We start from the raw sequence: 23,141 nt of genomic DNA on the forward strand, positions 1-23,141 counted from the left end.
GTGCAGCTCATCACTTCAGAAGCCACTATGAATTCAGGATTGTACCAGGGGTGTTTGGGGATATGTGAGACTATATCTGTCAATAGACTGAAAGTGTACCTTATACAACATGACAATGACCCTAAACATACCAGCAGATTCATTAGGGAATGGCTGAAAAGAAATAAATGGAGGGTTCTGAAATGGCCACGCCAAAGCTTGGATCAGAATCCCACTAAAAATTCTTGGGGGGATTCTGGGGAGATAGGGATTTAAACTGGGTTGTGCATGTAATACAACTCTCAAACCCTCGCGAAGGAGTGGGAAATCACTTTGTCTCAGTTGATGTCTTGTAGAATCTGGTAGACACTTATAGGAGACAACTACTTGAGGCTGCTTCTACCAAAGAGGGCAATACTGCCTATTAGAGCCACAGGCATACTTACTTTTTCCATAGACTGAAATGCATTTCTTTGCAAAGTCAAATTTGCATATATTTTTTTCCAATTACATCTCCTTTATCTACTATTGACTGTTTAAATAAAGATCAAATCTTGATATGGCAAAAAGAGAAAATACTTCATTTTTTACTTCTCTTTGGTGTATTTACTTTTTTTACATGAGTGTATTTGGCAATCCCAAAGAGTCACCAAGGGGGACAGCAAGGAAGTTAGTCAAAAGCAGACCTCACAATCGTTAAAGTCATGCAGAAGGCACTGGCGTGCTCAAGAGGAGTTTTATTTTTCAGTGCCACCCTGACTGCAAAAATACCTGGGCAGCTCCTTGCTCCTATTCTACCTGTGTAATCTGGGACATACAGGTAGTCCCCAGGTTACGGACATCCGACCTACAACTTATGAACGAGGCCACAGCTGCGATGCATGCACCTCTGTAACTGCCGCTCTGTCATCTTCGGCCTGGGGATGCTGCAAGCGGTGGCTGAAGGGGGGCAATTTCGCTGCTCGCGCAGTGTAGTGTCCCTCAGGCGGCTCCATAGTCACCGGGGCCACAGCTATTGCTCGTGTGCAGGACGATGGTTCGCTGCCCGCCCACTATGCCGCCGCATCTACTGCTCCTAACTGGACGCAGGCTGGATTGAGTGGAGGGGGCGTTTCACTGCCCGCCCAGCACACATGGCTGGTAATGCTGTAAGCGCTGACCCGGTTGTGGCTGAACGGAGGCCATTGAGGGTGAATGGGGTGGCGGTGGTAGCACTGTAGTATGCCTCGGATGGCTGCCTGTTGAATTGGGGTTGGGCGATTCACTACCCGCCTTTGGCCGCACCATGTCCGTTCTCGGTGGGCAGACGCGGACGCAGGCAGCATACTGTAGTGGAGGTGACTGTGTGGTGGGTGAGTGATGAACCCTCCCTTGCCGCCCCAAGTCATTCTCAAGCCTGCTTGCACTGTTACGCACATAGCAGGAAGTTGTCTCTTGTCAGTACATCAGACGTGTTGACGGGTGCCTTCCTGCTGTGATAGCATGGACAGTGCTGTGCAGAAGAGTTCATCTTAACCTTTTGTCTTCACCCTTCAAGAATGTCTCTGAAACACAAATCTGATGCAAGTGCTGGTGATATAGTAAAGAAGAGAAAAATCATCACCATTGAAAATAAAGTAGAAATAATAAAAAGGTCAGAGAGGGGTGAAACTCCATCATTCATTGGCAGAGCACTTGGTTACAGTCGGTCAACAATAGCATTTATTAAAATAATGTACCTGTTTCGACTTACATACAAATTCAACTTAAGTACAAACCTACAGTCCCTATCTCGTAAGTAACCCGGGGACTGCCTGTATATTTTACTTGTCACTTGCCTATTTTAATTTGAATTATTTTCTGTATTTTCATAAATCTAGAGATTCTGGTTGAGGAGGAGAGGCCTTGGAATAATTCATTGTGACAAAATGCATATCACTTCTAAAAATGTAGGCAGCTTCACATCCTTTGAGGCACTCATTTTAAATATTAAAACAGATTCCAACACAATTGTGATGCTAGTCTACAGACCACCAGGGCCATATTCATTGTTCATGACTGAATTTGGCAACCTTTAATTTGATTTTGCTATATATTATGATAACGTAATGTAGATGGGGGATTTTAATGTACACATTGATGTTGAAACTGACTCTTTTAGCAAATGCTTTACTTGTTTGTCAAATTCAAAGGACCAACTCATAATCATAACCACACATTACATTTAATTATAGCTTACAAAGTTGAAATTCAAAGTTTAAATACTAGCATGACAGCATGACATCTAGATTGTAATTCTGCTTCAAAATTTACAGATGCTTTGAGTAAGTCAAGTATAATTTTGGAAAACCATTTAGATCAGTTAGCATCAAATGTAAAAGTGAAAAACAATTTAGGTTAGCTAACATCATTCAGTAAATTAAGTGTAATCTTTGAAAAACAAAATACATCACATAACATTAAATTATAATATGACCTTGAGAGATGCTCTGGACGTAGTGGCTCCCATTAAAACAAAAGTGATCAAAGCACATAGAAACTCTCCCTGGTTTAATGAGAACACTCAAGCTTTTAAATTAGAGTGTTGAAAACAGGAGTGCAGATGGAGAACAACAAAGCTGCCGGTCTTTCAAACTGCATGGACAGAGAGTGTTAAAAACATAAAAAAGCTCTCTTTAATAGATATCAATAATAATAATCCTTGGGTACTTTTTAGAACAGAGGCTCATTTAGCAAATGGGAATTCAGATCTATAGTGCAAAAATTCCAACAGACATTAGAAGTACAGTCTTTATGAACTTCTTTAATGAGAAAATTAAAAATACAGATTCCAGTGCTGTATAAGTGTGTGCTCTCTCTCATTCTTCCTAGGGCACGAAGCGGAAGCGGAAGCAGAAACAGAAGCGGACAATGGCCGATAGTGAGGTGAATCTCGTTGAAATTGTAGTCGAGGAACTCCAGGCACTCGATGAACAGATTCAGAAACTTCTGTCCAGACGAAGATACCTCAGTGATCTGAAGGCTCGGCTGTTGGATAAACCGTCCTCGCCATCCGTTATCAGCGTAACATCAACCCCGCGTTGTGCCGCTCAAGTCACCTTCACCCCCGCGCCTCGTAGGAGCAACACCGATGATGACCTCGGTGTATTTCAGCAATGCAGGCGGGGGTTCAAGGCCAGAACACCTCCATCGGCACAGGCAAGCATCGTAACGCAGAACCGGTTTGACCCTCTAAGCGTCCCCAGTTCGCCTTCAGCTCCTGGTGATGTAATAGTGGTAGGTGATTCTATTGTTAGGTACCTCAATATCACTTGCCCTAATAGAAAATCTTTTGTTTCTTGTTTTCCCGGTGCTCGTGTCCGAGATGTGACGAGACGTGCGCCGGCGATCTACAAGAACAGGGCAGTTGGAGCAATTGTTTTACATGCTGGCGTAAACGACATAAGGCACCGACAGTCCCGAGATCCTCAAGGCAGACTTCACTGCATTAATTAAAGACACAAAGGAGAGGACCCCATCGGCAAAGATCTTCATCTCGGGTCCACTCCCTCTCGTCAGACGATCAAACGAGTACTACAGTCGTCTGCTTGGTTTAAACAACTGGCTGCAGGGCTTCTGCAAGAATCAAGACATCGAGTTCATAAACAACTGGGACCTCTTTTGGGAAGACCGCGTTTTTTCAAGCGAGATGGCCGGCATCCGAATAGCTTCGGCGCCCGGGTCCTCTCCGAAAACATATCCAAGGTAATTCGTTTATCTTGACTATCTATCTCTGCTTTTAATCCCTTCCGAAATGCCACTCCTGTGCTTGGTCATGATAATTGTTTAATAAAATCTTCCATAAAAGTGCACAACATAAATACTGTAATAACCAATCTTAATGCACATAGAAAATCTAGGCAATACGGCATAAACACTAATAATTTAATTAAAGTTACTACTTTAGATGAACAATGTATTAAAACTATAAAAACATATCATAGATTAAACAAAAAATACACGCAGAGCGGCGCTAATAAAAATAACTTAATTCCTGTTCCATATATCAATAACGCACATAGTATTCATCTCTGCTCCTCCGAAACATTGAATATGGCACTATTAAATATTAGAGCTTTAACTAACAAGACGTTTTTTATCAACGATCTTATTAGTGATAAAAAAATAGATTTTATTGCACGAAGTGAAACGTGGCTTAGCTCAGATGGCGCAGCTATTTTAATCAAATCTGCGCCTCCGGATTACAGTTTTACTCGTGCTGATCGCCAAGGAAAGAGAGGTGGAGGACTAGCAAACATATATTCAAGCAGGTTAAAATGTAAAAATATCAGTTTTGGTAAATTCATGTCTTTTGAGTATCTCGCCATTATTATTCAGGGAGATTCTCACGTTCTAGTATTATCCGTGTATAGACCTCCAAAATTCAACGCGTCTTTCTTTGAGGAATTCTCGGACTTGATGTCAATCTTAATTACGAACTATGACACACACTCTTAATAGTCGGCGACTTTAATTTTCATATAGATAATCAATGTGACCAGAAAGTAAAAGAATTTATGAACCTCCTGGACTCTTTTGATTTGAGACAGCTCGTTAATCAGCCTACACATAAAGCAGGTCATACGTTAGACTTAGTAATTACTAAAGGACTAAAAGTTGATATAAAGCAGGTCATTGATATTGGTCTATCAGACCATTTTCTTCTACTCTTTAATATAGAAATAATGATAGAAAACACTCATGAGAAGCATATTGTTAAAAAACGCTTCTTTGACTCATCAGCAGCTTTAAAACTTTCAAACATTCTAACCAATCAGTCCGTTTATAGTGCCAACTATAATAGCGAGGAGAATGTAAATAGTAAGGTGGAAAGATTTAATACTAAAGTGAGGGCTGCTGTTGACTTAGTTGCACCTGAAAAGACAGTTAAAAAATCTTCTAGCATTGTTATACCATGGAAGACCCAAAGAGTGTCTGATTTAAAGAGAACATGCCGTAGAGCTGAGCATAAATGGAGGAAAACTAAACTAACTATTGACTATGAAATATTAAAAGTTAAAATAACAGAATACAATAACACAGTTCGTCTTGAGAGGCGCTGCTATTTCTCTAAGATTATAAATAACAATGCTAGTAATCCCAGAGTCTTATTTTCGACAATTGATCGTCTGTTAAACCCAGGTAACTCAAAGGAATGCCTCCTAAGTACTTCCAGTAAAACCTGTGAGGCTATCGCTGTATTTTTCAATCAAAAAATTAATGATATTAGAAATAACATAGTATATCTCCTGCGGTGGGTTGGCACCCTGCCCAGGATTGGTTCCCTGCCTTGTGCCCTGTGTTGGCTGGGATTGGCTCCAGCAGACCCCCGTGACCCTGTGTTCGGATTCAGCGGGTTGGAAAATGGGTGGGTGGGGTAGTATATCTCCCCAACACTAAGGATCCTCCTAAACCCCAGTACCCCATAATAAACAAATTAAAGTTTTTCACTAGGATAGATTTACCTGATTTACATAAAATAATTTCTCAGATGAAACCCTCCACCTGTGCCCTTGACCCAATACCAACAAATTTTTTCAAAGAAGTATCGGGCGTGCTTAGTGATAATGTTCTTGACATAGTAAATTCGTCATTAGATACGGGGGTCTTCCCAGACTGTCTTAAGACTGCGGTAGTTAAACCCCTACTTAAGAAAAATAATCTCGATCCCTCTGCTCTTGAAAATTATAGACCTATCTCTAACCTGCCTTTCTTAAGTAAAATTCTAGAGAAGGCAGTCATTATACAGTTAAATGAGCACCTCAATAAACATGCTATTCTTGATAAATTTCAGTCAGGTTTTAGAACAAATCACAGCACAGAAACTGCACTCGTTAAAGTAGTAAATGACTTGCGGGTAAATGCAGACAGAGGCCATTTATCTGTTCTCATCCTCTTAGATCTGAGTGCCGCATTTGACACCATTGATCATAATATTCTTAAGAATCGCCTTAGTCAATGGGTGGGCCTCTCTGGCAGTGTCTTAAATTGGTTTGAATCCTACCCTGGCAGGGAGAAAATTCTTTGTTAGTTATGGTAATTATAACTCAAAGACACATGATATTCTATATGGTGTTCCACAAGGCTCTATCCTGGGTCCACTGCTCTTCTCAATCTACATGCTTCCATTAGGTCAGATTATCTCAGGGCACAACGTGAGCTACCACAGCTATGCTGATGACACACAGCTGTATTTATCAATAGCACCTGATGACCCCAAATCTCTTGATTCACTAACACAATGTCTAACTTGTATCTCAGAATGGATGAATAGTAACTTTCTCAAATTAAATAAAGAAAAAACCGAAATCTTAGTGATTGGCAATAATGGATACAATGAGGCTATTAGAAATAAACTGGATGCATTAAGATTAAAAGCCAAATCGGAGGTAAAAAGCTTAGGGGTAACCGTTGATTGTAATCTGAATTTTAAATCGCATATTAATCAGATCACTAGGACAGCATTTTTTTTCACCTAAGAAACATAGCAAAAGTTAGACCTCTTATATCATCGAAAGATGCAGAGAAATTAGTTCATGCGTTTGTTTTCAGTCGGCTAGATTACTGTAACGCACTCCTCTCAGGACTACCCAAAAAAGACATCAATCGTTTGCAACTAGTGCAGAATGCAGCTGCTAGAATCCTTACCAGGAAAAGAAAATCCGAACACATTTCTCCAGTTTTGATGTCACTACACTGGTTACCTGTGTCATTCAGAATTGACTTTAAAATTCTGCTTATGGTTTATAAAGCTTTAAATAATCTCGCCCCGGCTTATATATCGGAATGTCTGACACCTTATATTCCAAATCGTAACCTCAGATCCTCAACTGAGTGTCTCCTTAGAATTCCAAGAGCAAAACTTAAAAGAAGTGGTGAGGCGGCCTTCTGCTGTTATGCACCTAAAATCTGGAATAGCCTGCCAGTAGGAATTCGCCAGGCTAATACAGTGGAGCACTTTAAAAAAACTACTGAAAACACATTATTTTAACATGGCCTTCTCATAACTTCACTGTAATTTAATCCTGATACTCTGTATATCCTATTCATTATAATAACTATTCATTCAAAATCTGTACTACCCCTACTCTCTCTTCTGTTTTCCTTTTCCGGTGTCCTGTTGGTGGTGGCGTGCGCCACCACCATCTACCCAAAGCACCATGATGTTCCAACAATGATGGATGGATTAAAAGCCAGAGGTCTGTACGACCATTGGCATCAAGTGACTCCGTGAAAATCCCGAACTACAAAGAGGACTATTTCATTTATGTTAGGTAGAATGCCCAGAGGGGACTGGGCGGTCTCGTGGCCTGGAACCCCTACAGATTTTATTTTTTTCTCCAGCCTTCTGGAGTTTTTTTTTGTTTTTCTGTCCACCCTGGCCATCGGACCTTACTCCTTTCTATGTTAATTAATGTTGTCTTATTTTAATTTCTTATTTTGTCTTTTATTTTTCTTCTCTTCATTATGTAAATCACTTTGAGCTACTTTTTGTATGAAAATGTGCTATATAAATAAATGTTATTGTTGTTGTTGTAACCTCCTACAGATCTCAGCATCACAGTGCAAACCGCATACTAGCTTGGCAGACCCGGTTTCAGCTTGCATAGCACATTTTAGAAATTTTGAATCCTGAAACAGAGCAGGAAGTCTAGACTTGTAAACTTCTTAACGTCTTGGCTTCTTAACTTCTAAAATGAAACCCACTACTTGTTCCCTACATCCAGTTCCAACAAAACTAGAAAACAGTGCAATGGATGTTCTTACAGTGCCTGTTCTTAACATTATTAATAGTTCATTATTGCATGGCACAGTACCTGATGCACTAAAAGTGTTGGTCATCAAACCATTACTTAAAAAGTCATCCACATATACTTAACTATTAGACCCATTTCAAATTTATCCTTTCTCTCTAAAATACTTGAAAAAAGTAGTTGCCAATCAGCTTCAGTCACACCTTACGCATCACAATTTATTTAAGAAATTCCGCACTGGTCAAAGTACAGAAATGGCACTAACGTGAGTTTTAAATGAAATTCTGATATTCTTTGATGAAGAAACTCCATTGTAATTATGTTGTTAGACATAAGCGCAGCATTTGACACTATTGACCATTCTATTTTACTGCTCTATTCTATTTTATGTTGCGCTTACAGGCACTGTCCTTGCCTGGTTTAGCTCTTATTTATCATTTCGATTACAGTATGTACAGAAATGTGCTAACAGTACCCCATCATTATACACAGAAGTGAGATATGGTGTCCCGCAATGCTCAGTACTGGTACCTTTACTGTTTTCACTTTATATGCTTCCACTAGGATCTATCAGTAGATAACATAATGTTTAATTTTCACTCGTACACAGATGACATACCTTTCTTTAAGACCAAATGAAGCTTCTCTGATGTTGTCTTTAATTAGTTGTGTTACTGAATTAAAGGAGTAGATGGATGAGAACTACTTATCTTTAAACACCGATAAAACAGAGATTTTGATTATTGGAGGGAATGATGCTGATCTTAATAATATTTTGTCATCATTTAACTCAGTTGGAATCAAGGTTATAGTTTTGCCTTCTTACTGTATATTAGTTTTTATTTCTATATTTTTTCTGACCTTAACTTGGAAATTCAGTTTAGTTTTAGTTTTCCTTCATCTTGCATTTTTAGTTTTAATTTAGTTTTTATTTCAAAAAGATATTTCTATTTTATATTTATATATCTATTAGTTTCAGTTTTAGTTTTGCTGTAGTAATTATGGTACGGTTAAAGAGCTACTATGGAGTTTACAGTTTTGTGTCACAATCAGTCAGAACTGTACACTTAATGGGTTAGGAGTTTAAAAGCTTACTACACTGCATTGTTTACTATCTGGTTTTGTTTTTGTCTGGCAAAAACAAGCATAATCAAAACCAGAAACTGAATATGAACAATTTTTATACAATTTTGTAATTTTAAAAAATATTTTCTATGTCATTTGTGCTGAACAAATTGGTGCTGATTGTTGGCACTTTTTCTCTTTTTTTTCTTTTATTGCCCAGAATTTGTAATGAAATCTATGTGAATTTTAAGTTTAGAGTTTTTTTTTGCTCTGAATGTCTACAGCACACAATATATATTGCTCCAAGACAATGTGCTTATAATGAATGCCTTCAATATTGCATTCAAAAATCTCCCATACTGGGCTTTTTTATTGTCTACCAGCCAAATTGATTTCTGATTCCATCTCAGGCACATACAACTTATAGACAGAATTTTGCCACCTGCAGGCCTGAAAAGATATCAAGTCAAGTCAAGTCAAGTTGGGGAGCATGCACTGGTACAGTGCATTGCCGCACCCACTACACAACGAAATAACTTGGGATCCCGGTTTGCAACCCCCCCAGGCAGACACGCGGTACAGTCCCACCCTCCAAAAACGACCCTCTATCTGCCGCAGTCAGGTGTTACGTGGGTGACCCCCTTGGTCTGGTCCAGCCACTCGGGTTCCAAACACTGAGGATCTTGCGAGCTGGATCACCCTCGGAGAAACGTGCCATATGGCCGTAGTGCCGTAACTGATGCTCCCTCACAATGCAGGTAATGTGCCTCATTCGGGACTCCATGAGCAACCACTCATTCGACACAAAGTCAAACCAACGGTATCCAAGGATTTCCCGGAGAGACACAGTACCAAAGTCTTTGTCTCAGGTCACTGGTAAACGTCCATGTCTCGCAACCATATAGCAAGACAGGAAGCACCAGGACTTGAAAGACTTGGACCTTCGTCCTTTTGCATAGATATCGGGAGCACCACACACCCCTTTCCAGCGACCTCATGACCCCCCAGGCTCTCCCAATCCGTCTACTGACTTCATAGGAAGAGTCACCAGAGACATGAATGTCATTGCCAAGGTAAGTAAACCTCTCAACAAGGTCAACACTCTCTCCGTAAATAGACACACTGCTGATGGCTGTGCTCAAGAGGTCATTAAAGGCCTGGATCTTGGTTTTTATCCAGAACACTCACAAGCCCAGACACTCCTCGCTCAGTCTCTCGAGCGCCCCGATCAGAGCCTCCATTGACTCCACGAAGATGAACCTTTCTTCACCAACAGATGTCCCACAGCTGCTGGACCCCATGACCTTGCCCAACACCCAGTCCATACAAGCATAGAACAGAGCAAGAACACACCCCTGACGAACCCCAGAATCAGCTGGGAAAAATGCAGAGGTCCTGCCTACACTCTGCACAGCACTCACAGTACCAGTGTACAGGCCAACCATGATATCCAGCAACCGCGAGGGGATCCCGTGAATCCTAAGGATATCCCACTGGACAGCTCGATCAACTGAGTCGAACGCTTTGCGAAAATTGACAAAGGCTGCAAAGAAACTCTGCCGATATTTGCGTAAACCCATAATGAACAGAGCAAGAGTAGGTAATGGGAGCGAGGACAGCCACAAAACAACAGAGACAGCAATTGAAATTAAGAACAACATATACATTATATTTATCCAGAGCAGGATGGCAGGAAACCTGGAGCCTACCTGAGCAGGTTTGGATGCAAGGCAGGAAAAATCCCTGGTATGCATTAGTTAATAACAAAAACTATCTATTTTGAGCGCAGTGGATAGCGCTGCTGCCTCGCAGTTGGGAGATCTGGGGACCAGGGTTCGCTTCCTGGGTCCTCCCTGCGTGGAGTTTGCATGTTCTCCCCGTGTCTGCGTGGGTTTCCTCCGGGCGCTCCGGTTTCCTCCCACAGTCCAAAGACATGCAGGTTAGGTGGATTGGAGATTCTAAATTGGCCCTAGTGTGTGCTTGGTGTTTGTGTGTGTCCTGCGGTGGGTTGGCACCCTGCCCGGGATTGGTTCCTGCCTTGTGCCCTGTGTTGGCTGGGATTGGCTCCAGCAGACCCTCGTGACCCTGTGTTCGGATTCAGCGGGTTGGAAAATGGATGGATGGATGGACTCTGCTACTGGATTATTTTCACAATATCAAGTATTTTGAGCTGTGAATATAAACTAAAAAAGATAAATTAATAAATATAGAATAAATACAAAAACACATTAGTATGTTCTGTTTTTCACCAGTTGGTAGACTCTCTTCGCCTACCTACCTGTAGTTCAGTAGAGACAATGCCAACTCAGGAATTTTACAAAGTTTGTATCACTTTTTTGTTAAATGACTTTTTTTAAAGCAAAAGTGATTAGGTCATCATACAAGATCAGCATTTTGTTGTTGACCAGTCAGTCTCTTGATCGGTGCCATTTTATTTTTAGAAAGGATTTCTTCTGTGCGAAGTACCAGGTGAATCTGTGCAAAGTAGCAGGTGATTTATTGCCAACAAAACGCAGGCACCTGACAAATAAACTGAAAAATTACTCAGTCATGATTTTTTTGTAAAGGTTTTGTTCACCAGCATGTTCCAATTTCAGGTATTTGAATTAAATCTTGATATACAACAAGAGCAAAGAGAGGAGGCACAGTAAATTGTTTTCTATTTCACATGCTTTGCGCACCCATAGTCAGCTTGCTGTGTCACCGCAATTGCTGTGTGAACACCCGCCATCCATCACCAGCCGCCGTTCACTGGATGAATATATGCAGGTGGCTCGTGGTGGATTACTTACTGTTTTAGAGTTAAAAGTTACAAGGGTTAAAGACTAATGGCAAAAATATTCATTCAAAAACGAAAACTATTTTTAGTATGTTATTTTATTTCAGTTAGTCTTTCCAGCTACTTTAATAGTTTAGTTTTAGATTTTCATTTCATCTTTGTTAATTATTTTATTTCAGTTTACGATGATTTTAGTTTTCGTTAACTATAATAACCTTTGTTGGAATCACCATTAATTTTACTGAATCAGCACGCAATCTAAGAGTTATCTTTGACTGTAGCGTGTCATTTAAAGCACACATTACAAAGTTGTCTAAATCATGTTTCTTTCATCTTAAAAATGCTGGGAAATTAAGGCATTTTCTAAATAAGTGGGATTCTGAGAAATTAAGTCACGCATTTATTTCTATTAGGATTGACTACTGCAATTCAGTGTTCACTGTAGGTTCAAATTGTTCTTTATACAGCCTCCAGTTAATCCAAAATGCTGCTACAAGAATTATCACAAGAACAAGAAAATACGACACATAACTCCAGTTCTAAATCCTTACACTGGCTCCCAGTTAAGTTTAGGGGCAGATTTCAAAATCCTCCTTTTAACATATAAAGTCTTAAATGGCCAAGGTCTGGCTTACTTGTCTGAACTTATCATGACATACAAACCAGAACGTACATTAAGATCTCAAGATGCTGGTCTGCTTATGATTCCAAGAATTAATAAAATAACAATGGGAGGTCATGCTTTTAGTTACAGGGTCCCTAAACTGAGGAATGGTCTACCTGCTAGTACAAGTGATGCCCCTTTGGTCTCAGCTTTCAAATCTATATATATATAAAGGAGAGTTGGGATCCGAGAGACTGTGTTTGTGGAGGGATGGAGAGTTAAGGCGGGTGGTGGAGTCACGTGATCATCTCCCTTCCCATTCACCTGATTTCATTCACTTCATTTCGCTCCGAGATGAGCTCCGCAGCTGACGCGGTCTTGCCGTTCTTTTTCCATAGTGTTTAGTCCTTTCTCCTTTACAGTAATCCCTCGCTACTTCGCGGTTCACTTTTCGCGGATTTTATATGTAAGCATATCTAAATATATAACGCGGATTTTTCGCTGCTTCCCGGGTTTCTGCAGACAATGCGTCTTTTTACTTCTGGTATTTGCTTCCTCAGTTGGTTTGCCCAGTTGATTTCATACAAGAGATGCTATTGGCGGATGGCTGAGAAGCTACCCAATCAGAGCACGCAGTTAAGTTCCTGTGTGCTGCTGATTGGCTCAGCGACGGAGTGCTGCATTAACCAGGAAGTCTCATCTCACTCATTCAACATTAACGTGCTCTTGCTACTTCATTCAAGGGATTATCACCTTCAATCGTCATCATTTTTACTGCACAGCATATTCATCACCATTATCACGTCATATATAGCTACCTGTACTTCGCTATACAGTAAGTGTAAACTTATCTACCGATTTCATATTGCTTAGCAGTTGTCCCTGTTATTAATAGAGTAAAGGGTGGGTTGTAAACAATACAGGGAGGGTTTAAAAAACGTCCAAATACACGTTAAATAATTAAATAAATATGGCGTCCCTACTTCGCGGAAATTCAGTTATCGCGTCGGCCTTGGAACCTATCTCCCGCGATAAGTGAGGGATTACTGTACTGATTTACTGTTTAGTAGACGCGGTACTTACTGAATAGTATTTTTTCCTTTAGTGTTTCTACTTAGTGTTTCTTAGTGTTTAGTAGATGCGGTGTGCCGGTGTTCCCGGCGGTGTTGCGGTTTACTGTTACTTTCTACTTCGTTTTTGATCAGTCCTGCACACCGGCTTGGAGGAATTTTTAGCCCATTCCTCCGTACAGAACAGCTTCAACTCTGGGATGTTGGTGGGTTTCCTCACATAACTGCTCGCTTCAGGTCCTTCCACAACATTTTGATTGGATTAAGGTCAGGACTTTGACTTGGCCATTCCAAAACATTAACTTTATTCTTCTTTAACCATTCTTTGGTAGAACGACTTGTGTGCTTAGGGTCGTTGTCTTGCTGCATGACACACTTTCTCTTGAGATTCAGTTCATGGACAGATGTCCTGACATTTTTCTTTAGAATTCTCTGATATAATTCAGAATTCATTGTTCCATCAATGAAGGCAAGCCGTCCTGGCCCAGATGCAGCAAAACAGGCCCAAACAATGATACTACCACCACCATGTTTCACAGATGGATAAGGTTCTTATGCTGGAATGCAGTGTTTCCCTTTCTCCAAACATAACGCTTTTTATTTAAGCCAAAAAGTTCTATTTTGGTCTCATCTGTCCACAAAACATTCTTCCAATAGCTTTCTGGTTTGTCCAAGTGATCTTTAGCAAAGTGCAAACGAGCAGCAATGTTTTTTTGGAGAGCATTGGCTTTCTCCTTGTAACCCTGCCATGTACACCATTGTTGTTCAGTGATCTCCTGATGGTGGACTCATGAACATGAACATTAGCCAATGTGAGAGTGGTCTTCTGTTCCTTAGAAGTTACCCTGGGGTCCTTTGTGACCTCACCTACTATTACACGCCTCTCTCTTGGAGTGATCTTTGTTGGTCGACCACTCCTGGGGAGGGTAACAATGGTCTTGAATTTCCTCCATTTGTACACAATCTGTCTGACTGTGGATTGGTGGAGTCCAAACTCTTTAGAGATTGTTTTGTTACTTTTTCCAGCCTGATGAGCATCAACAACTCTTTTTCTGAGGTCCTCAGAAATCTTCTTTGTTCGTGCCATCATACACTTCCACAAACATGTGTTGTGAAGAGCAGACTTTGATAGATCCCTGTTCTTTAAATAACACAGGGTGCCCACTCACACCTGATTGTCATCCCATTGATTGAAAACACCTGACTCTAATTTCACCTTCAAACTAACTGCTAATCCTAGAGGTTCACATACTTTTGCCACTCACAAATATGTAATATTCGATCATTTTCCTCAATAAATAAATGACCAAGTATAATATTTTTGTCTCATTTGTTTAACAGGTTTCTCTTTATCTACTTTTAGGACTTGAGTGAAAATCTGATGATGTTTTAGGTCATATTTATGCAGAAATATAGAAAATTCTAAAGGGTTCACAAACTTTCAAGCACAACTGTAATATCATCTACTGTTGAATTGTGCTCTGTACTTGTATATTTCTGTTACATTATTATATTGTATTGAGGATTACTTGTGTTCTGTGTTTTGTATTGTATTTACCGCCCCTTTTTTTGGAAACCCACTGCACACCCCACCTACATGGAAAGGGGTCTCTCTTTGAACTGCATTTCCCAAGGTTTCTTCCATTTTTTCCCCTACAAGGTTTTTTTTTTAGGAGTTTTTCCTCGGTCTTCTAGAGAGTGAAGGCTTGGGGGCTGTCAAAGCCCATTGTGGCACTCTTTGTGTGATTTTGGGTTATACAAAAATAAATTATATTGTATTGTATTGTATTGTATTGTATTGTATCATATCTATGTATCTTTTAGCAAATTCTTTTCTGGGGTGAACAACCTGGCTCAAGTGCTTATGCAATTTCACATCTTCTTGAGAGAAACAACTGCTTATTCAATTTTGCCACCAATAACGTTAAGAAAAAAATGTCTTGCTAAGCTGAAATCTGAATGGTAAGTATTTATTTGTAACAGAAGATGAATTTTCAAAAGCAGTCTTAATATATTTCATTAAAATATACCTCATTGTGTTTCTTTCTGTTTCCACAGACTCCTTATCATTCTTCAGTTGTTGCATCTCAATTTCAAGAGTCTCTAGTTGTCTGAGAAGAGCATCCTTCTCCTCTTCAGCACTTTTTAGATATTCTATAGCCAGATGTTGCTTTTGATGAACTACATTAACCTCTTTTGTTGCAGAATTATGAAGAAGAGATGCCTGTAGAAAATAAAATAATTATTTTAATAGGAATAAAAATATTTTCACAAATGTGCCATTAATGAACTGTTTCACACTGTTGGCAAGCTTAAATATACAGTAACTAGGGGGCTCCGACCCTGCTCGCTTCGCTCGCCAACCCCAGGTGTTGGGAAATTACAAAGAGCGTGATGTATGAATGAGATATAGCATAGTGTGAAGGTGTAGATGACGCAGATAGGAAGCATACAATAAAGTGTTTGGCACAGTGTAAAGGTTTATTGGAAAATTTCTTTGTAAACAACATTAGTAGTAAAGATGGTGTCTTGTCCTTGAATGAGTTTTCCTTGGCATGGAGCATTTATGACCTTAACTTTAACGTCAGATGAACGTCGAACTTGTGAGAAGGCCACATAAAGTTGTCCATGTACAAAAACGGGCTCAGATAGGTAGATGCCAACCTTGTCCATGGTTTGTCCTTGTGATTTGTTGATGGTCATGGCAAAGGCAGGTTTAATGGGGAATTGTTTCCGTTTAAGTGTAAAAAGTAATTCCAGGTCAGAACTTGTAAGGTCAATTTTAGGAATTAGAACAGTATTGTTAGCATGTCATCCTGTAAGAACTGCTGCTTGAATAACATTGTGTGTTATGGTGTAGACGACTAAACGTGTACCATTGCATAAAACCTGTTTAGTGTTAAGGTTTCTTAATAATAATAATAGCATGAGTATTGTTCCGTTTTTAAGGCTAAGACTGTGTTGTGGTAATCCGGCTGGGTTAATAGTGTTCAAATATGCTAAGGGGAAATTAAGATGGTCATTGTCATCATCAGAGTCAACTTTGTCAGAACTTAGAAAGAGGTGTGACTCTCCAGGAAGTAATGAAATGACCTGGTTATTAATGTGATCAACAGTAATATTTTTTGGACATAATATACTTCGTTGTGTTAAAAGGGGCATTTGGTCTAATGAGACTGCTGTTCCAAATATCTCCGTAAGTAAGTCGTCGCAGAAGAAGGGTTGAGGAATTGTAATAATATCTGGGTGAAGTCCATCTGTATTGGTGAGTGTACAATGTTCTAGTTGTAATAACCAATTGTTATATTCGGGATCTGGAAATCGCATGTTTTTGTACCAAGTGTATCTTTAGAAAGCAATGCCAATTGTTTGCGTAACATTTTTTGTTCCGCGGTTTTAGAAGCGCGCCGAGGTGAATTTTTTTTTTTGATGCGGGTTCGTGTTTGTGGTCCCGTTACTCGAGCCGTCTAGTTTTGTATCCGTGATCGTGAATTGATGACTTGTTTGATCTTTATCGTTAGGAATATGGATAAGTAATAAGTAGGATCGAACTCACTGTTAATATGCGGACTGTTCGTTTCTTCGTATTATCACCAATCAGGTCTCGCGCCTGTATATGTCTTGTAGTTCGGTCTCATGTTGTTTATATGACGTCGTCGCGTATTTTAAGGTGGACTGAATAATAGCTGAGCGCATGGCATGCGGAGCAATAGGTAAGCACTGTCTAAAATCTACTCCTAATAAAAGTACCTTTCCTCCAAAGGGAATATTATTATTCATCAACGCAATGCCAATTGTCCGCGTATTTTAAGGTGGACTGAACAATAGCTGAGCGCATTGTAAGTGGAGTAATAGTTAAGCACTGTCTAAAATCTCCTCCTAATAAAAGTACCTTTCCCGCAAAGGGAATATTATTATTCATCAACGTTTGTAGAAGTTTATCAATGGTGTTGAGTAAGTGACTGGATGCCATTGTACATTCATCTATAATTAATAGTGTGGCAAGACGGATGTCACGTGCATTGTTACTGTGCATTGTTATAGTGGATACCGATGTTTCTGTGATTTGGACCGGTATTTGGAATAAGGAGTGACATGTGTTTTTGGAGCCGAGACATTTTTTCTTCCGCGGTTTCAGAAGCGCTTTGTAGGTGCCGACGTGATTTGTGCATATTTGCGTTCTTGATTTGTTTCAGGGTGCACTGTTCCAATGCGATTTGTCCACCTACGCGAAAGCAGTATGGGTCATTGCCTTTTGGTGACCTGATATTTACTCCGGTAGATGCAAAATCAAATAAACTATTGTAGGATGTAATGCAGTTCATAAAGTTTTTACTTTCAGGTACTTCGTTAGTTAGAAGCTTCTGTAGATATGCAGGATATGAATGTAAAGGAGGCAGTGTAATTTGACTTTTTTGACAACAACGTGTAAATTCATTACTTGTATTGCCATTTGTTTCTTCAGGGAAGTTAAGTGAATGACAATGATTGCAAATGACATTCATTAATCCCAATGAATTTTCATGAAAAGTGGACTTATTATTGAACGCGCTGTCAGCTAACTGGCGCAATCGTTAGTGTGGTCGTGGGTCTGAATCGTCCTTTTTGTGAACGTTTCGCGTGCTATGTCCGTAGTCTGTCCCGTTTCGTGTCCAATGGGCTTTGTGTGGCACTCGCGGCTTGTTTTTTTTTGTGTGCTGGGGGCTTGTTGCCTGAGTTTTTATTTCTGTTGGTGGAGGGGGGTGTTTGTGTGTCGTGGGGCTGAATCGTCCTTTTTGTGTGCGAACCGTTTCGTGTGCTATGTGTGCCTGCGTGTGACTCCTTTGTTTTTGGTGTCCTAGGGGCGCGTGGCCTCATTTCTTATTTCAGTTACTGGAGGGGGGCTTTGGGTGTCGTGGGTCTCAATCCTCTTCTTTGTGTGTGTCCTGTTTCGTGTGCAATGGCTTCGTGCGTTTACGTTGCATTCCATCCGGCCGGTTTCCGTTGCTTGGAGGGGGGGGGGGGGGTTTGTGGGGCGCCTGCGCAGTACGTCTTTTGTGGCCACGGCCCATGGCCGGATGTCCCTGCGTCCATCCGGTTTAGCATTCTCAGTTAGTAATATGGATTTTCCGTTACACTGCCACAGATGAACTTAAGTGTCTTACCATTGCCTAGTAAGTATAATACTGAAAAAACAAAACTTGGTTCACACGCCTTATGTCAAAACAGAACACACTATATTATACAAAATTGTGTTGATAATTTATGATGCAGAATAGAATAAACTAGCCAACCCGCGGCGTACCATACGCCGCATAATCAGGCCACTTTTTTAATGATTTTTAAGTACAGGGAGAAAATTAACATTTGAAAAATCGGTAATGTAATAAATCACCAAGAAAAGTAACATTGTAACAATGCACGGAACGAACCAACATACAATTGTCCGTGACTGAAAACTGGCGGACCGCCATCTCGCCTTCTCCTCTCAGAGTGAGGGATGGGGGTGGACGGCGCTCGGGTGCGGAGGGTGGAACAGGAGGAGAGGGGAAGGACGCCCACTCCGCCCCCTCCGTCATGCTAGTCTGCTGATTTCTCGTTCAGTATGCACTGCCTGCTCATGTGCCCACCCCCAACTCAACACCTGAGTCGTTTTCCTCTTTGCACAGTCCACATGCACCCCGGTTGATCCATTCAGTGTAGCGCGCGTGCAGTACGGGACAACCAAGGGCATCACAGACCTCGAAAAGCTGCAGAAAACTGAATGCGATGTTTGTGCATGAACGATTTAGTGCTGTGTTGACACTGAAGGGAATTGGAATGAGTTGTGTCGAAGCATTGCTAGCAATGTTCACATTGCATAATTCGTTCAGTGGAGTGCGTTTTTAAATGCATGTTGAGATATCTCTGCACTCGGAACGTTTTTGAACAAATCGTGCATTGAAAGATCTGTTTGGAATGTGTTTGTTCAGTGGAGTGGGTGTTTAAATGTGCTTTAAGAGATTTCTGGCGCGTGAAGGTTTTGGAGCAGTGTTGACACTGAAAAGAATTCATCAGGGAATGTGTTTTGAGATGGTTAGTAAGGTATCTGCGTGCGTGAAAGTGTTTGTCGCAAATTTTGCATACAAATCTTTGTGTTGAATGGATCTGCATATGGTTGTGGAGATCCATCTCATCTGTGAAGTCCTCGTTACAAAATGTGTAATTGAAGGTGAGAGTAGAATGATTTCGCAAGTGTTTCTTGAGACCGCGAGTTGTTTTGAAGCATTGTTGGCAATGTTCACATTGCATAATTCGTTTAGTGTTGTTTTTTAAATGTGCGTTCAGATATCTCTGCACTCGGAAGCTTTTGGAACAAAAGGTGCATTGAAAGTCCTGTGTGGAATGTGTGTGTTCAGGCGAGTGTGTCTTGAAATGTTTTTCAGGAAGAGGAGAGTGGGCAGGTGACGTCACATTAGTGTGGCGAGCAAGTGGGTGTGCACCCTGTGTGCACATACCGACAGCGTCAAAAGATGTCACCAGAAGGTTATCACGTGTGTATTTGAGAGGCATGAGAACCTTGTAATGCACCCGATCCAAAGGACCGCTAAAGAGCAGGGATATGGAGAGACGCTGGGCCGGACTGTAAACTCGAGGAGAGGCATGAGGACGTTCTTGGAAGTAAATGCTGATAGTAGCTGGAAGGATTTGGGACATTGCCACAATTTCTGCCTCGCCACTATAGACTCCGGACGTATTCATGTAGTCAGCGTATTGTTGAGCAGACTGTATAACAATGCCTCTGTGACTAACAACAACGGACACCATGTCGCCGAAGTTATCCCAATGTTGGCAAACAAAGCCAACAGCCATGTTGCGAAGTTTGAGAGCAACAGTTTCGTCAATGACATTTTTCCAAAAAAACTCGACTGACAGAAACAAACAGTTACCTGATGCAGGAATTTCTATAACATTGAAAGAAGTGCTGTTTCCATGAAATACATTTGAAGCGGTAGCCATGGAGGGCAAAAGAACAGTCAACGTGGCTCACAGCTGGATTTGGACAGCAGCACAGACCAGAGAGAGTGAGAATGTGTTTGATGAGCTGTTCGAGCTGGCGGGCAGGGCTCTGAGGTGCGTTCCTGATGGGCTGGGCTTCATTGTTCCTTTCCCAAGGTTTTCGATGGTGGATGCGGTCATGTGTCGTAACCGAAAAGAATAATGAAAAGTCAACCAGGCTCAGAGGTGCATATGGACTCCTAGGTGCATATGGACTCCTAGCACAGACGAAAGGGACTAACTGGGTGGTTGGTGAGTTTCTGCGTCCGGGCACATGAGCAGGCAGTGTGAATGCCTAGAGAGCGAGGGTAGACGCGGGCCGGGGAAAAAGGAGTGTTGGTGGGTGGGGAAACGTCTTCCATGTTCCTGCAGGACCATCTAAGAAGACGCATGTTTGTCGCGGATGCGGTAGACACCGGTCGGGGAAACGTTTTCCGTGTTCCTGCAGGACCATCTAAGAAGACGCATGTTTGTCGCAGATGCGAATTGCTGTATGTAGCGTGTAAAACAGTTTGCTATGGTACATGCGGTCGTGCGTTGTAACCGAAAAGTCAACGTGGCTCAGTGGTGCATGTGTACTATAGCACAGACGAACATAAATGACGGCGTTTTTTCAGAGTCGTCGCGTCCGAGTTGGTGGGCGTGGCTCTGCGAGTTGTCGTATCCAATGGTCTTAGAGTTGGTGGGCGTGGCTCCTTCCTGCGTGCGCCATGGGCATCTTACTTGTCCGCAGCTTAGTGAATCCACGCCCCTTCCTGCGTGCTTTCCATGGGTGGCTACTTGTTGGCGGCTTAGTGAATTATATATATATATATATATATAGATAATAGTTCACAGAACTTAACAAAAAATAAAGCAAACACTGAACTCACAGCAAGCCTGTATATCCCTGCAGATGGCGATGTTGTGCAAAAATTGAATAAGTAGTAAATGCAACTCAGTGATTTAATACACCATTAAAATGTTTACAGTACACTAAATTTAGATTTCATAACCATTTTTTTTCACTTTCCATGGAATGCTCAAAGCAATTTCTTATCAGGAAAAATATTTTTTCCTGGAGTTTGTCAGGTTTTCTTTTTGCCTGATTTCAGGTTTTTTGGGCACACAATTTGACCCTGCAGTGTTCTTGTTATACATTTGCTTATGTGTTTGCATGTAAGCAATGAACTTTTCAATTCCAGCTTTTGGCTCAAAGGTTAGAACTCTTTTTTTTGTGCTGCAATTTAAAGGATGTGTGAATTTGTATGGCTTATTTTGAAGTAGCTGTAATTATTATCAGGAATCATGTCAATTTTTTATTTACAATTCAATTTAGCACTTTGCCCATTTAACACAAATGGAAAATGTATGAAAATGTATATACATTTCTTATTTGAGTGTTGAATATTGGATGTTGATACTGTACTGACCTGCAAGAGACACCAAAGGAAAAAATGAAAGATGACTGGGAGAATCGTAGTTAGCAGGCAAAAGTTAAAAACTGGGAGTTAAGCGTCAAAACCAAAATGAGAACCAAAAATCGTCTAAAAGCAAGAAGAGACATTTAGTAATAGAGAAGAGTCAAAATAAATATCACAGTGAAACAACAGTTATATATGTCAAATTCAGAAACCCCAGTGCTGCCAAGAACAATTGGTGAAGTGTCATTCTGATGACATCTCAAATGGGTGTGTTGCAGTATATTTTGGGAAGCACTAACATGCAAATGGTAAATACTGTATAAAAGGATCTAAAATAGCAGTGCCCATACAGAAAAGAAAATGACGTTGAGGCAAAACAAAAACAAATTACTGTATATGCTTTTAAAATAAGCCAGATAAAACAATTTCTGACTAAATATTCCAAATATGTACATGTGAAAATTCTACATTTAATTATCAATTGCTAGGAAAATAATCAGAAAATACAGAAGAAATGCATGAAAATTGTACATCGCAATAGATTATGAAATCTTTCAACTCTGTTATTTGGATGTTACACCCTATGACAAAATATTTTGATAAATCTTAATTTTAATTTTTTCTTAATTTTTCAGCTGACATATTATCATCATTGGCACTGGTAGCAGTGGATCATATTTGGTTTACTGGAGACTGCCTCCTTTGTAAGAACTTTGCTGATGCCACTCTGATTTTCCATGGTTCCTCCCATGGATCTCTTTTCGGCCACGTCTCCTGCCTGCACATTCATGCTGTTGGCTGTGTCTCACTGTGCTGATGTAGGGTCAGAAGTAATAACATCTGCACTGACTTTACTTAACCTACTCCAGGCCTGTCCAATGCAGAATCCTGTTCAAGATCTCAGGCAACCACTTACGACCATTTTCATAAGTTCTTCCCGTTTAAATGCTTTTCACTTACTCATTCACATGCGCACACACACATACACACCACTTCTGCCTTAAGATGGCTCCATCTTTTCTGAATTTCTCTCCAGATCCATGTAACTAGAATTTTCACGTAGAAACCACCACTGAAAGCAATTTTAACATAAAACTCAAACAAACCAACCTACTGTGTATATGTAAACAAGAATTGTGCATTACAAGCCTTTTGCGTTGATTGCTCAAATTTCTGCAGTTGCTTTTCTGTCCTAAAATGGATGGGCTTTATTAATCTGTACTTTTACAATTTTAGTTTTTTACTTCACATATTTGGTTGACCCTGTGATTCCAACTAGGCAGAGGTAATTGCTAAGGTAGCAAATTGAGATCTTTCTCTTCCTGAATAATAAGCCCACTATAGCAACTTGATCATCTACTTAGGTCTGATGTATGTTAGGAGTGAATAAGATCATGCAGCATAAAAAAATCTTGGTAACAGAGGGGCACATCCTTTTCATACTGTTGCATC

At 40.5% G+C, this 23,141-nt stretch overlaps 1 protein-coding gene across 3 annotated transcripts in view; it reads right to left on the reverse strand.

Moving 5' to 3' along the window:
* The window catches only part of LOC114656611 (centrosome-associated protein CEP250-like), a 282,216-nt gene that overhangs the window by 11,529 nt on the left and 247,546 nt on the right, over positions 1–23,141 (reverse strand). For all 3 annotated transcript variants that reach the window (XM_051931364.1, XM_051931363.1, XM_051931365.1), the window contains one exon: positions 15,300–15,493. In XM_051931364.1, the coding sequence (XP_051787324.1) occupies positions 15,300–15,493 (194 nt within the window). The remainder of the gene's footprint in view (positions 1–15,299; positions 15,494–23,141) is intronic.

This window comes from Erpetoichthys calabaricus, chromosome 8 (genome assembly GCF_900747795.2).
Source record: "Erpetoichthys calabaricus chromosome 8, fErpCal1.3, whole genome shotgun sequence".
Classification (NCBI taxonomy): domain Eukaryota; kingdom Metazoa; phylum Chordata; class Cladistia; order Polypteriformes; family Polypteridae; genus Erpetoichthys; species Erpetoichthys calabaricus.